At 37.6% G+C, this 16965-nt stretch overlaps 1 protein-coding gene across 1 annotated transcript in view; it reads right to left on the bottom strand.

Annotated features, from left to right (window-relative positions):
• Positions 1–6285: 6285 nt before the first annotated feature.
• SPAG6 (sperm associated antigen 6) overlaps positions 6286–16965 on the bottom strand; it is a 73181-nt gene continuing 62501 nt past the window's right edge. Inside the window, exon 11 of the mRNA XM_060003769.1 lies at positions 6286–6355. Coding sequence (XP_059859752.1) covers positions 6286–6355 — 70 coding nt within the window. The remainder of the gene's footprint in view (positions 6356–16965) is intronic.

The raw sequence follows: 16965 nt of genomic DNA, 5'->3' as shown, positions 1-16965 counted from the left end.
TCAAATGCGTGTGCTCAACCAGGAAGGATTCTTACATCCTGCCCCATCTTTGGCTGTCACAGACCACGCCCAAGGGATACAACCTAGCTTTCTGCAGTGCCTGAATGAGGACAGGTCACAGAGGCCCCGCTGGAGAGAGGAGGCTGTGAGGAAGTTCACAGATGCCTGCACTTGTGCTAACACCTTCTGGGGGCTCAAAACAGAGACTGTTTTGAGCATGTACCGACTTCACAATATGCATGAATTGTCTCATGTAACCATCACCAAACAACCTCAGGACTTAGGTACTTTTACAGTCTCCATTTTCCACATTAGGAAACTGAGGCACGGAAAACGTTAAGCAGCTCGCTGAAGCTCACACAGCAAGGGAGTGGTCGAAACTGTATTTGAGCCAGGCAGCTGGGGCTGGAGCCCAAACCCCTTGGCCACAAGTAACCATGTATAAAGCCCTTTCATCCACAGGAGCACATCTGTCCTCCCTCACAACTTTGTAAGGAGGTCAGGAAATATTCTCCCTGATTTACACCAAGTAGGTGGGAAGCCAGAAATGGGTTACTGGAATTAGTCATCTTTTTTTTTATATATATACTCTGAAGAAAGAGCATGGATGGACATGTGATAAGGAATGACTGGAGGGAAAACAAAGACTTAGCAAGGCTTGGATCAGAGAAAGAAGTGCCCTAAACTTTAAGTAGATTAAACACAACGGAGGGGAAGGGAGCTGGGGAACAGGCAAGGGGAGGTTATCCTAGCATGGGGAGAATGAAAATCACTCTAGCTCACCAGCCATCAGGTCTGTCATGATGCTGGATGATAAACAGTGAAAGAAATCACACCCACAGCATTCTCATCATGTCGAGCTCGTTTACCTTCCTGAAATACTAGCTCTACTCTATGTCACTATTTGTCCAAGAATACTGTTGTTAATCCATGTCCCTGTTTACTTACCTGGCCCTCGTTAGTTAACAAGACTAGAAGTTATGTCTAAACAGCCAAAATGAAGGTCCATTGCACAATAGGATTTTCATGTAGTTTTAAAATACAATCATGGTAATAAAGTTTATGCAAATACTTTTAGAATTTGCTCTCATAGAACTAAAACAGTATTAGTTAACCTCTGAACTTGTTGCTTGTTCTTTGATCACCTTATTTATTTCCCAGTGTTGTGAACACAAAGGAACTTCACAAGAAACTCTCATGTTCTGATAAACTTACATCTATAAAATGATCCATGTTAATTAAATGCACCGGAACTAACTCTATTTAAAAGTAGGAAAATAAAGAATCCTTTTACTATAAGACTGTTGCCCACTCATTTATCTGTTTTTGTTCATCTCAAATGATAGGTATCAGAAAATATATACTCTATACTAATTTCAAAATGTTCCTAAAATTGATATGTGTCATCAACTGCAAAGGGAATTCTTTAACCTATTGTAAATTACAGCATTAACCTCAAGTTGCATGTAATATCAGTATAAGATTTATCGTAAGAACATTGTCTAAGTACAAACGTTTTCATAAATAAATTTCTATCTAAATCCTCTCTCAAAAGTGAGTAAATTTCATGTAATAAGTCCTTCCTAACTTCCTTTTCCTGCTCCAAACCCACATTCTTTCGTTCTATAACTCTTGGCCATCAAAATCCTTCAGTGAGCTGTAGCCACCAAACAGGTTTCCAGGATTTGATCTCAAATAGTTTTTAAAAATGGGGGGATTGTTCAAACTGAAATATTTGGCTATGCCTCAGGGGAAAAAAATAAAAGGCACTCTTAATCCATGGTTCTGACAGCACTGTTCTGATTTTTTTTTTTAATTGCCGGTGCTGGCATGAATGAAAATATAGAATGATTCATCCAATGAGAATTTTGAATGCTGGTAGAAAACTGTACAGAAAATCCAGGTGAGTTGAAGGAGAAAGAGATCAGGGACTTGTGAGGAAAATGCAATCAGAAAACAAAAAGAGAGGTTCTATGAACGCAGGCAAACAAACATAGCAGGTTTGAACTCTAATATTTAAAGCCTGCTAAAGGCCAGTGACAGATGACACCAGGATGGGAGAAGAGCCAAGGGTGAGAAGTTTCTAAGCTGACTGTTAAATAGATGTAACTCACTGATGAGAGTGCCCATGTGGGATTTTAATTACTCAGACATCTGTTTAGCGAAGTGTATAGTAAATAGGGATCAAATACAGAGATCAAATTATGTGGGGAAGAGAGTGGAGATGACATTCATGACTCAGAAAGGAGCGCTATCAGTCAGGGGAAAATCAATCCCGGCTTTACATCTCACCAACAGAGAAGCAATTATTTTAGATGTGGGGCTGGTTAGCATCCTAGGTCATGAATTTAATTAAATAACCCTCGAGTGGCAGAAAACAGAACAAACCACTGTATTTAACTGTCAGTAAGACATGCTGCAAATCAATGGCCAAATTCCTCCTCTTCTCCTTCCCTCCTTACAGCTGTCAGTGACAAACAAGGTAAAACAAGCTAATAGTTGATGTAACAACATGGATGGACTTGGAGGGCATTATGCTATGTGAAATAAGTCAGACAGAGAAAGACAAATACTGTATGATATCACTTATATGTGGAATATTAAAAAAATAAAGAAATAAATACAACAAAACAGAAACAGACTCATAGATATAGTGGTTACCAGTGGGAAGAGGGAAGGGAGGAGGGGCAAGTTAGGGGTAGGGAATTTAGAAGCACAAATTACCATGTATAAAACAAAGGAGCTACAAGGATATATTGTACAGTCAGGGAAGATTGCCAATATTTTATAATAACTTTAAATGGAGTATAATCTATAAAATTATTGAATCTCTATGTTGTACACCTGAAACTAATATAACACTGTAAATCAACTATACAATTAAAAAAATAATTAAAATAAAAGCCAGTTTAAACCTAGAAAAAGTCCAAAGCGCCTTAACCAATGGGTAAATGTAATAGTTACAATTAAGACTGTCATTTGATCCTTTTAATCTCTGAAACAGACAAGCTACAAACCGGTATTTTCTATACAGTGAATTTTGTGGCAAAATAAGCCACAGTATACACAAGCCTCAACGTTTGCTAGCACCTTACTTAAAGTTAGATGATTTGAAAACACAACAGACAAATCCTTCATGCTTTCAAGGTCAGTTTCTAAATTTGACATCTTAGATTGGAGATGGCCTTACCCAGGAATTTAAGGTCAGGGTTTATGAATTTAAGGAAAGGGCTGGAGATCTAAAAACACAACAGACAAATCCTTCATTCTTTCAAGGTTAGTTTCTAAACTTGACATCTTGGATTGGAGATGGCCTCACCCAGGAATTTAAGGTCAGGGTTTATGTTAAGCAGGACCTCAAATCAAGTTTAGAAACTAGCAAATCTTTAATCCTGTCTTTAAGGGGATAGTTTGAGAGAAAAGGTTAGAAAAACAGGTCAACCTCCTGTAACTATGAGGTTGTCATTTGTTTTTACATACTGAATGAAATATGCCTGTTTGGTGTTCAGTGTCTTGTGCCTATTTTACTCCCTGTGTCTGGGCAAATGTGTTTATATTAGAAAACTCCATGAGGGCAGGAAATTTAGCTTTTCTTTATAATAAATCATCTGGAATAAACTCTACTGATCTAAGAGTATGGGGCCTGGTGTGCCCAACTGCCGGCCAAAATGTGTAATCTGTCACTGGCTGTCAGATTGCCCATAAATCACATATTGGTTTGCACAGAAGAGTTTACAAAATTGTTACATGCATCATTGCAAGTTATCTTCATAGGCACCTTATGAGTCTGCTGAGCAAGTATTATCACCTTTACTATTTAACAGACATGATCAGAACCCAAACTTTCACCATCTCCTTTCAGGTACCACTGATACACAACAGGTGAACTGAATGAATAATAATAAGGTTCAACCAATAATAAGATTCAACCATTCTATTCCTGAAATGATAAAAATAAACTGTTGTTCATGTAAGCTAAATGAGATATCCTAATGATAGTTGAATTTTAAATAAACTGCAGGGGGTGGGGAGGGGAAACAGAGGATTGGAATTGACAAAATTCAAACCAGGAGTGAAAATAACAAAGAATACCATCAGTGAGAGACACTATTTTTCCTCTAGCACAAATAGAAAATATTTTTTTAAAAGTCTCATAATAGACTTTGCAAAGAATAAAGAAAGCTTCATTTTGCTTTAAGTGTTTTATGTCAAGAAACATTGCATAGCATATATTTTCCAAATTGCATATGAACAACTTAAAGCACCCATTCAAATTCCACTAAATATTTTTATTTTTCTTAGCTTAAAACTATTTGATAAGTACGAAATGATTTAAGAAGTGAAAAATTTCAAATACAACATACAATAGCAAGAAATACATAATAGGAAATTCACCATTCCCATAACATTTGAGGAGGTCTTAGAGCAGATGGACTAATTTCTGTCATTATTAATGAAGAAAGATGGAAACCACCTTTATTTTCTCAGTTTGTTAAAAGGTTCATAAGAGAAGCTGGGAAGGCAGGAAGGAGAGAAAGGGAAGCTACAAAACTGAGGATAAAGATTACATTTTCTTATGCAATGGATCTAAGAGATTACTGCAAGGAAACAAAATAGGCCCTTTTCCAAAAAAACTGCAGGCAATTCTAGACTGATACAAGGCAAAAAGAAATGGGGTAATCTTGGGTATGATGAAATTTAAAAATATACAACAAAGCTATGGACTGTTAGGAAATGATGATAGAGATGAATCCAGAAAATACCAAAAATAAATGGGTAGGTTTCTTTTTAGAGGGGAAAAAAAAAGAGTCTGAGAAGGAAACCTGAAGGCCAACCAGACTGGAAACAGTGTGTCCAAGGGGCTCTCTGGTTACCATTTACTTCCTCTCCAGGCCTCCAGGGGAGATCACTGTAAAGAATGTCCTTTAGATTAAAAAAAAGACACAGTTGCCAACTAACCAAGACTCCTGAGTCTAATCACATATTCCCCAAGGTCAGAAACACTACATAGGAAAAATGAAAAGGACAGTTCTAGTGCTGTTTTTATTGAAAATTTTATCACAACTCCCTCTTACCCTCCTTTCAGCTCCGTTTGTGAAAATGTAAATTCTGAGTCGGACAGTATTCTTTTCAAATTTTTCCTTAAATCCCTGAAAATCTGACTTTTGAAACCTGGGAATGTGAAGCTAGGACAAGGGAACGCTGAGGACCCATTTTATTTGTTTGCTTCCTTGTTTATTCATGAGCAGGGCTAGACTAAGAAGAAACCTTTCAATGAAAATGGAAAGCATGCCTGCAATAGTATAGTGCTTAATATTGACTTCTACCCCGTCCAGCCCCAAGAAAGGTAAGGAACAGTTTAGGTAGGGTAAGAAGAGGTTTAGGAAGCTTAGGATGAAGAGGAGACTTCCTAAATTTTAGGAAAACCTGGCAGGTTATCGATAGATTCCATGTGTTCGGCTAACACATTTGTGTAACCAGCATCAGTATGTTTTTCAAATGCCCTGTACTTCGTCATCAGCGTCCTCTTTCAGCTAGTACTTCCCTTGGATATCCTACTGTGGAATTTGCAAGGCCAGCCTTCCTTGCCTGTGCCTGTGAGGAATTGGCAAAATAATTAAGAGGTGTTTTTTCTTTGCAGTACGCGGGCCTCTCACTGTTGTGGCGTCTCCCGTTGCGGAGCACAGGCTCCGGATGCGCAGGCTCAGCGGCCATGGCTCACGGGCCCAGCCACTCCGCGGCATGTGGGATCTTCCCGGACCGGGGCACGAACCCGTGTCCCCTGCATCGACAGGCGGACTCTCAACCACTGTGCCACCAGGGAAGCCCATAATTAAGAGTTTTTGAACACCATCTTTCATCTGTATCTAGTTGGAAGGTGTGTGTGTGTGTGTGTGTGTGTGTGTGTGTGTGTGTGTGTGTGTGTGTGTGTGTGTGTGTGTGTGTGTGTGTGTGTGTGTGTGTGTGTGTGTGTGTGTGTGTGTGTGTGTGTGTGTGTGTGTGTGTATGTGTGTGGTCTTTAATGGAACAATAACTAATGCCTTAGATCCTTTAATGTCTTAAAAATTTACCTTTAGAGCATATCCTATGCAAATGACCATGAAGAGTTCCTCATACATTCAAGCCACTAATTTTTAAAGTATTCCATAAATTTAGAAAATATCCAAAGGTTTTTCACAGTGAATAAATCTAGAATGCATTTAGTTCAAATATTTAGAAAGAGCTTTAACAACTATCATTCATAATTACTCTGCTGTGAGTTCAAGTATAAAAATGTAACTTTTCTCAGTTGGTAAATGGTTGATAGCTGTCCACTCTCTGCAGAAGTATATCTGAATATCCAGGGGAATAATACCTGAAAAAGAAAATTTTCTATTAGATCTTTGTGAAAAGATTCGGCACAGTAGGCAAAAAAGATTTAATATAAGATATTTATCTGAAATAATTCTCTGAGTGAAACCTCTAGTACACTGACCAGTTATGCTCCAGGAATGCTTTGTGCATGAGCGTAGAGATGATCAAGGAAGAGAACGACAGCTCACAAGACTGCCAGATAAACAGCAAACATTTAAGGGATATCAATGCAATGGCAAAGGTGTATTTTCAAAGCCAGGAACTTGGATCCAGTAACGTATTTTATTACAGAGACTCTGTTTTCATTATGTCAAGTGACTGATGTTGCTTTCATGATTGTAGCTAATAGGTGTTTTTGGTAAGTTAGACAACACAGTCTATCATTACTAATCAACTTCCGCATTCTTACTACCCTACAGATTATTCTCAACGTATGTTTTTCCAAAATTAATTAATTAATTTATTTTTGGCTGCATTGGGTCTTCGTTGCTGCACGCGAACTTTCTCTAGTTGCGGCGCGCGGAGGCTACTCTTCATTTCGGTTCACGGGTTTCTCATTGTGGAGGCTTCTCTTGTTGCGGAGCACAGGCTCTAGGTGCACGGGCTTCAGCAGTTGTGGCACAAGGGCTCAGTAGTTGTGGTTTGCGGGCTCAGTAGTTGTGGCACGTGGGCTTAGTTGCTCTGCGGCATGTGGGATCTTCCTGGACCAGAGCTCAAACCCATGTCCCCTGCATTGGCAGGCGGATTCTCAACCACTGTGCCACCAGGGAAGCCCTCAACATATGTTTTAATCAGATCTGGCTACCCATAAAAACAAAAATTTCTGGGAGTATAATTCACATTAAATAGCTATTTAATAAATAGTTTACAAATACTTCATCATACTAACCTAGGAAATAAATCCTTTTCGTTGGTTTTGGGCATCTATAGTACTATAAATTTACATGTATAAATTTATCATTTTATAAAATATATAGTATAAAAGTATTATATATATTGATTAATGCATTGTGAGATGCTTCACATACCATGAAAAGAATTTATATGCATATAAAAGTATGTCAAATAAAATTTGTCAGACATTCTAGAATATGCTAAATGGATAAAAATCTAGTAAGTATAATTTAAAATTTTCTAAAACATTCAAAGTAATTAAACCTCCTAAGGTGTTTTCTCCAAATAAAACCTAATATTCAAGACTTGCTTTATCCTTTGTTAATAAGCTTTACTTATCCTCAGATGCTTGACTTAAAAACTCATAATTTATATTACATTAATTTCTTCCACAATTTGTCAAGTTAACATGGATAAAACTGTGTTTTCTCAACAGTGTGCTTATAGGCAGTCATAGATAAACAGATACATGCATACATAAAGAGCTACCTTAAAGAATGTATCTCCACCAAAGGCCTCCTACCCTTGAAAAAAATTGTCTCTCAACAGTGAGTCTCTTCAAAGTATTCCTAAACCAAGGAAGTTACAACTGTTTCTCTCTGAGTCAGTCACAAATTTTAAGCAGGCCTCACCTCCCTGGGTCTTATAAATGTGTTAGACATGAGATAGGTACTTTTTTTAGAAATGGGAGAAAGTGGATTTAGAAAAAACCAAAACTTTAAAAATTGTGCTGTTTCATATGGTAGCCACTAGCTACATGTAGTTCTCGAGCCCTAGAAACATGACTGAGGAACTGAATTTGTATATTTAAGTTTAATTAAAAATATTAATAACTGATATTCAATTAGTTATTAGAAAAATTTTAGGTGTGCTTGGAACAACTTGTGAATCTACTTTTTCAACCGTAAACTTTATATAATCTAAATACAGATCATGTATTTCCAATGAAATTTAATATCTGAATTGAGATGCACTAGAAGTGATAAAATACCCACCAGATTTCAAGAACTTAGTACAAAAAATGTAAAATAGCTGATTGATAATTTTTATACTGATTACAAATTGAAATTATAAAGCTTAGATATATTGGGCTAACAAAAATATATCATTAATATTTATTTACCCTGTTTCATTTTACTTTTTAAAATGTGGCTACTAGAAAATTTTAAATGACATATGTGGCTAATATTATATTTCTGTTGGACAGTATTGCTTTAAAATAAAGGTCCCCAATAAATAAATTAGGACCTACCTATAATTCTTGAGGTTTTACCTGGCTAATTGCCAAGCTAGTTGCCACTGTATACCTGTCTCTCCAGGGACCTCAGCGATGCCACATCTCCAGGATTCCCCACGGGGAAGGAAATGTGCTCAGGACTTATACTTCTCACCCTCTCAGCAGGGTGTACATTTATCACTACCTAACTTCTCATAAATGCATGCAGACCACGTATGTATCTCAGTGTATGGACCCATAAATAAGTACATCAAGTTACCCATTAACTGTCAGAAATCTCATTCCAGCTGGAATCTGTCTGATGCTAAGGAATTCTTTTGGATTTTTTTTTTGGTCTATTTTTATTTAAGGAAACTTCATACTGTTTTCCATAGTGGCTCCACCAATTTACATCCCCACCAACAGTACACGAGGGTTCCCTTTTCTCTACACCCGCTCTAGCATACATTGTCTGTAGACTTTTTTTTTTGATTCTTTGTACATTTGTTTGTCTTTAGAATGTACTCCAAAAATGGAGTTATATTTAAAATATTGTGTTCTTAAGTCATTTAAGATAATTACTTTTACAAACAATAAGAAAATAGTAAAATTGGCTTCTGTTTCTAAATTCTTAGGAATTGCTGGGATTTTTTTTCTATTTGATTTATTTTTAATATTTTTAAAATTTTTAAAATTTAATTTTATTTAATTTTATTTATTTATTTATTTTTGCGGTACGCAGGCCTCTCACTGTTGTGGCCTCTCCTGTTGCGGAGCACAGGCTCCGGACGTGCAAGCTCAGCAGCCATGGCTCATGGGCCCAGCTGCTCTGCGGCACGTGGGATCTTCCTGGGCCGGGGCACGAACCTGTGTCCCCTGCATCAGCAGGCATCGGCAGGCGGACTCTCAACCACTGCGCCACCAGGGAAGCCTTAATTTTATTTTTTTATACAGCAGGTTCTTATTAGTCATCAATTTAAAACACGTCAGTGTATACATGTCAATCCCAATCGCCCAATTCATCACACCACCACCACCACCCCCCCGCCGCCTTCCCCGCTTGGTGTCCATACGTTTGTTCTCTACATCTATGTCTCAATTTCTGCCCTGCAAACCGGTTTACCTGTACCATTATTCTAGGTTCCACATATATGCATTAATATACGATAGTTGTTTTTCTCCTTCTAACTTAACTTCACTCTGTATGATAGTCTCTAGATCCATCCACGTCTCAACAAATGACGCAATTTCGTTCCTTTTTATGGCTGAGTAATAGTTCATTGTGTATATATACCACTTCTTCTTTATCCATTCATCTGTCGATGGGCATTTAGGTTGCTTCCATGACCTGCTTATTGTAAATAGTGCTGCAGTGAACACTGGGGTGCATGTGTCTTTTTGAATTATGGTTTTCTCTGGGTATATGCCCAGTAGTGGGATTGCTGGATCATATGGTAATTCTATTTTTAGTTTTTTAAGGAACCTCCATACTGTTCTCCATAGTGGCTGTATCAATTTACATTCCCACCAATGCTTCAAGAGGGTTCCCTTTTCTCCACACCCTCTCCAGCATTTCTTGTTTGTAGATTATCTGATGATGCCCATTCTAACTGGTGTGAGGTGATACCTCATTGTAGTTTTGATTTGCATTTCTCTAATAATTAGTTATGCTGAGCAGTTTTTCATGTGCTTCTTGGCCATCTGTATGTCTTCTTTGGAGAAACGTCTATTTAGGTCTTCTGCCCATTTTTGGATTGGGTTGTTTGGTTTTTTAATATTGAGTTACATGAGCTGTTTATATATTTTGGAGATTAATCCTTTGTCCATTGATTCATTTGCAAATATTTTCTCCCATTCTGAGGGTTGTCTTTTGGTCTTGTTTATGGTATCCTTTGCTGTGCAAAAGCTTTGAAGTTTCATTAGGTCCCATTTGCTTATTTTTGTTTTTATTTCCATGACTCTAGGAGGTGGATCAAAAAAGATCTTGCTGTGATTTATGTCAAAGAGTGTTCTTCCTATGTTTTCCTCTAAGAGTTTTATAGTGTCCGGTATTACATTTAGGTCTCAAATCCATTTTGAGTTTATTTTTGTTTATGGTGTTAGGGAGTGTTCTAATTTCATTCTTTTACATGTAGCTGTCCAGTTTTCCCAGCACCACTTACTGAAGAGACTGTCTTTTCTCCAGTGTATATCCTTGCCTCCTTCGTCATAGATTAGTTGACCATAGGTGCGTGGGTTTATCTCTGGGCTTTCTATCTTGTTCCGTTGATCTGTTTCTGTTTTTGTGCCAGTGCCATATTGTCTTGATTACTGTAGCTTTATAGTATAGTCTGAAGTCAGGGAGTCTGATTCCTCCAGCTCTGTTGTTTTCCCTCAAGACTGCTTTGGTTATTTGGGGTCTTTTGTGTCTCCATACAAATTTTAAGATTTTTTTCTTCTAGTTCCGTAAAAAATGCCATTGGTAATTTGATAGGGATTGCACAGAATCTGTAGATTGCTGTGGGTAGTATAGTCATTTTCACAATATTGTTCTTCCAATCCAAGAACATGGTATATCTCTCCATCTGTTTGTATCATCTTTAATTTCTTTCATCAGTGACTTATAGTTTTCTGCATACAGGTCTTTTGTCTCCCTAGGTAGGTTTATTCCTAGGTATTTTATTCTTTTTGTTGCAATGGTAAATGGGAGTGTTTCCTTAATTTCTCTTTCAGATTTTTCATCATTAGTGTATAGGAATGCAAGAGATTTCTGTGCATTAATTTTGCATCCTGAAACTTTACCAAATTCATTGATTAGCTCTAGTAGCTTTCTGGTGGCATCTTTAGGATTCTCTATGTATAGTATCATGTCATCTGCAAACAGTGACAGTTTTACTTCTTCTTTTCCAATTTGTATTCCTCTTATTTCTTTTTCTTCTCTGATTTCCGTGGCTAGGACTTCCAAAACTATGTTGAATAACAGTCGTGAGAGTTGACATCCTTGTCTTGCTCCTGATCTTAGAGGAAATGCTTTCATTTTTTCACCACTGAGAATGATGTTTGTGGTGGGTTTGTCATATATGTCCTTTATGATGTTGAGGTAGGTTCCCTCTATGCCCAGTTTCTGGAGAGTTTTTATCATAAATGGGTGTTGAATTTTGTCAAAAGCTTTTTCTGCATCTATTGAGATGATCATATGGTTTTTTTTTTTTTTTTTTTTTTTTTTTTTTTTGCGTTATGTGGGCCTCTCACTGTCGTGGCCTCTCTCGTTGCGGAGCACAGGCTCCGGACATGTTGGCTCAGCGGCCATGGCTTATGGGCCTAGCCGCTCTGCGGCATGTGGGATCTTCCTGGACCAGGGCACGAACCCGTGTCCCCTGCATCGGCAGGTGGACTCTCAACCACTGCGCCACCAGGGAAGCCCGATCATATGGTTTTTTGTTTTTGTTTTTTTTTTTTTTTTTTTTTTGCGGTACGCCGGCCTCTCACTGTTGCAGCCTCTCCCGTTGCGAAGCGCAGGCTCTGGACGCGCAGGCTCAGCGGCCATGGCTCATGGGCCCAGCCGCTCCGCGGCATGTGGGATCTTCCCGGACCGGGGCACAAACCCGTGTCCCCTGCATCGGAAGGCGGACTCTCAACCACTGCGCCACCAGGGAAGCCCCGATCATATGGTTTTTATTCTTCAATTTGTCAATATGGTGTATCACATTGATTGATTTGCATACATTGAAGAATGCTTGCATCCCTGGGATAAATCCCACTTGATCATGGTGTATGATACTTTTAATGTGTTGTTGGATTCTGTTTGCTAGTATTTTGTTGAGGATTTTTGCATCTATATTCATCAGTAATATTGGTCTGTAATTTTCTTTTTTTGTAGTATCTTTGTCTGGTTTTGGTATCAGGGTCATGGTGGCCTCATATAGAATGAGTTTGGGAGTGTTCCTTCCTCTGCAATTTTTTGGAAGAGTTTGAGAAGGATGGGTGTTAGCTCTTCTCTGAATGTTTGATAGAATTCACCTGTGAAACCATCTGGTCCTGGACTTTGTTTGTGGGAAAATTATTTATTTATTTATTTGTTTGCGGTACACGGGCCTCTCTCTGTCGCAGCCTCTCCCGTTGCGGAGCACAGGCTCCGGACGCGCAGGTTCAGTGGCCATGGCTCACGGGCCCAGCTGCTTGGCGGCATGTGGGATTCTCCCAGACCGGGGCATGTACCTGTGTCCCCTGCATTGGCAGGCAGACTCTCAACCACTGCGCCACCAGGGAAGCACTGTTGGAAGATTTTTAATCACAGTTTCAATTTCATTACTTGTGATTGGTCTGTTCATATTTTCTATTTCTTCCTGGTTCAGTCTTGGAAGGTTATACCTTTCTAAGAATTTGTCCATTTCTTCCAGGTTGTCCATTTTATTGGCATAGAGTTGCTTGCCGTAGTCTCTTAGGATGCTTTATATTTCCGCAGTGTCTGTTGTAACTTCTCCTTTTTCACTTCCAATTTTATTGATTTGAGTCCTCTCCCTCTTTTTCTTGGTGAGTCTGGCTAATGGTTTATCAATTTTGTTTATCTTCTCAAAGAACCAGCTTTTAGTTTTATTGATCTTTGCTATCTTTTTCTTTGTTTCTATTTCATTTATTTCTGCTCTGATCTTTATGATTTCTTTCCTTCTGCTAACTTTGGGGTTTTTTTGTTCTTCTTTCTCTAATTGCTTTAGGTGTAAGGTTAGATTGTTTATTTGAGAGTTTTCTTGTTTCTTGAGGTAGGCTTGTATAGCTATAATCTTCCTTCTTAGAACTGCTTTTGCTGCATCCCATGGGTTTGGGATCATCATGTTTTCATAGTCATTTGTCTCTAGGTATTTTTTGATTTCCTCTTTGATTTCTTCAGTGATCTCTTGGTTATTTAGTAATATATTGTTTAGCCTCCATGTGTTTGTGTTTTTTACGTTTTTTTTCCCTGTAATGCATTTCTAATCTCATAGAGTTGTGGTCAGAAAAGACGCCTGATATGATTTCAATTTTCTTAAATTTACTGAGGCTTGATTTGTGACCCAAGATGTGATCTATCGTGGAGAATGTTCCGTGCGCACTTGAGAAGAAAGGGTAATCTGTTGTTTTTGGATGGAATGTCCTATAAGTATCAATTAAATCTATCTGGTCTATTGTGTCATTTAAAGCTTCTGTTTCCTTATTTATTTTCATTTTGGATGATCTGTCCATTGGTGAAAGTGAGGTGTTAAAGTCCCCCACTATTATTGTGTTACTGTTGACTTCCTCTTTTAGAGCTGTTAGCAGTTGCCTTATGGACTGAGGTGCTCCTACGTTGCGTGCATATATATTTATAATTGTTATATCTTCTTCTTAGATTGATCCCTTGATCACTATGTAGTGTCCTTCTTTGTCTCTTATAACATTCTTTATTTTAAAGTCTATTTTATCTGATATGAGTATTGCTACTCCAGCTTTCTTTCGATTTCCGTTTGCGTGGAATATCTTTTTCCATCCCCTCACTTTCAGTCTGAATGTGTCCCTAGGTCTGAAGTGGGTCTCTTGTAGGCAGCATATATATGGGTCTTGTTTTTGTATCCATTCAGCGAGCCTGTGTCTTTTGGTTGGAGCATTTAATCCATTCACATTTAAGGTAATTATCAATATGTATGTTCCTATGACCATTTTCTTAATTGTTTTGGGTTTGTTTTTGTAGGTCCTTTTCTTCCCTTGTGTTTTCCACTTAGAGAAATTCCTTTAGCATTTGTTGTAGAGCTGGTTTGCTGGTGCTGAATTCTCTTAGCTTTTGCTTGTCTGTAAAGCTTTTGATTTCTCCATTGAATCTGAATGAGATCCTTGCTGGGTAGAGTAATCTTGGTTGTAGGTTCTTCCCTTTCATCACTTTAAGTATATCATGCCACTCCCTTCTGGCTTGTAGAGTTTCTGCTAGAAATCAGCCGTTAATCTTATGGGAGTTCCCTTGTATGTTGTCATTTTTCCTTTGCTGCTTTCAATAATTTTTCTTTGTCTTTAATTTTTGCCAATTTGATTACTATGTGTCTTGGCGTGTTTCTCCTTGGGTGTATCCTGTATGGGACTCTCTGCACTTCCTGGACTTGGGTGGCTATTTCCTTTCCCATGTTAGGGAAATTTTCGACTATAGTCTCTTCAAATATTTTCTCTGGTCTTTCTCTCTCTCTTCTCCTTCTGAGACCCCTATAATGCGAATGTTGTTGCATTTAATGTTGTCCCAGAGGTTTCTTAGGCTATCTTCATTTCTTTTCATTCTTTTCTCTTTATTCTGTTCCACAGCAGTGAATTCCACCATTCTGTCTTCCAGGTCACTTATCCGTTCTTCTGCCTCAGTTATTCTGTTATTGATTCCTTCCAGTGTAGTTTTAATTTCAGTTATTGTATTGTTTATCTCTGTTTGTTTGTTCTGTAATTCTTCTAGGTCTTTGTTAAACATTTATTGCATCTTCTTGATCTTTGCTTCCGTTCTTTTTCCGAGGTCCTGGATCATGTTCACTATCATTATTCTGAATTCTTTTTCTGGAAGATTGCCTATCTCCACTTCATTTAGTTGTTTTTCTGGGGTTTTATCTTGTTCCTTCATCTGGTACATAGCCCTCTGATTTTTCATCTTGTCTATTTTTCTGTGAATGTGATTTTTGTTCCACAGGCTGCAGGATTGTAGCTCTTCTTGCTTTTTCTGTCTGTCCTTTGGTCGCTAAGGAATTCAAAAGTAGCTTCTCATCAGGAAAAAGTTTGGAATCCCTACCTTAGCAATTAAAAGCAATTTAAATCTAATCAGAACAATCTTTATTTATGTCTTTTATACTTGCAAAAATGAAACAAATATTTGCTTGCTATGCATTTATCATCAAAACAAATAGTGAAAAAATAAGTGGCCATGTGCTGCTACATAAGTTTCTCCATTATTATAATGTTAAATTTGATCTAGCTAATAATGTGACTTAACATGGATAGAAAAAAGAACAAGAATAATATGCCTTAGTGTAGGTATGTTTGGGTTTATCTTGTTTGGGACCCTCCTGTACCTGAATATCTGTTTCCTTGGTGTTGGGAAAGCTGGACAGCCACATGTAAATCAATAAAGTTAGAACACTCCCTCATATCATACATAAAAATAAACTGGAAATGGCTCAAATACTTAAATATAAGACATGGCACCATAAAACTCCTAGAAGAGAACATAGGCAAAACATTTTCTGACATAAATTGTAGCAATGTTTTCTAAGGCCAGTCTCCCAAGGCAACAGAAATAAAAGCAACAATAAACAAATGGGACCTAATCAAACTTATAAGGTTCTGTAAGCAAAAGAAACCGTACACAAAATGAAAAGTCTATGGACTGGGGGAAAATATTTGCAAACGATGCGACCAACAAGGGCTTAATTTCCAAAATATACAAATAGCTCATATAACTCAATAACAAAAAAAACAATCAAAAAATGGGCAGAACACCTCAGTAGACATTTCTCCAAAGATGACACACAGATGTCCGACAGGCACATGAAAAGATGTTCAACATTGCTAATTATTAGAGAAATGCAAATAAAAACTACAATGAGATATCACCTCATACTGGTCAGAATGGCCATCATTAAAAAGTCTACAAATAACAAATGCTGGAGAGAGTGTGGAGAAAAAATCCTCCTACATTGTTGATGGGAATGTAAATTGGTGCAGCCACTGTGGAAAACAGCATGGAGGTTCCTTAAAACCTAAAAATAGAGCTACCATACGATCCAGCAATAACACTCCTGGGCATATATCCAGACAAAACTATAATCTGAAAACATACATACACCCCAATATTCATAGAAGCACTATTTTCAGTAGCCAAGACATGGAAGCAACCTAAATGTCCATTGACAGATGAACAGATAAATATTTAGTGTATACACACACACACACACACACACACACACACACACACACAATGGAATACTACTCAACCATATAAAAGAATGAAATGATGCCATTTGCAGCAACATGGATGGACCTAGAGATTATCATACTAAGTGAAGTAAGCCAGAAAGGGAAAGACAAATACCATATGATATCACTTACATGTGGAATCTAAAATATGATACAAATGAACTTATTTACAAAACAGAAACAGACTCACAGACATAGAAAACAAACTTATGGTTACCAGTGGGGGCAGGGGATGGGGAAGGGATAAATTCAGAGTTCGAGATTAGCAGACACAAACTACTAAATATGAAATAGATAAACAACAAGGTCCTACTGTATAGCACAGGGAACTATATTCAATATCCTGTAATAAACCATAATGGAAAAGAATATGAAAAAGAATATATGAATATATCTGAATATACATATATATATATGAATCACTTTGCTGTACACCAGAAACTAACACAACGTTGTAAATCAACTGTATTTCAACTTTAAAAAAAAGAAAAAGAAAAAAAGAACAAGAAGAGGGGTGCCCACTGAGGACAATAACAGATATTTACTGAATTGAATTCTTCCTATCTGTG

The sequence above is a fragment of the Delphinus delphis genome, chromosome 2 (assembly GCF_949987515.2).
Source record: "Delphinus delphis chromosome 2, mDelDel1.2, whole genome shotgun sequence".
NCBI lineage: Eukaryota > Metazoa > Chordata > Mammalia > Artiodactyla > Delphinidae > Delphinus > Delphinus delphis.
The sequence above is the reverse complement of the archived record's forward strand: the minus strand, read 5'-3'. Positions and strand labels throughout refer to the sequence as shown.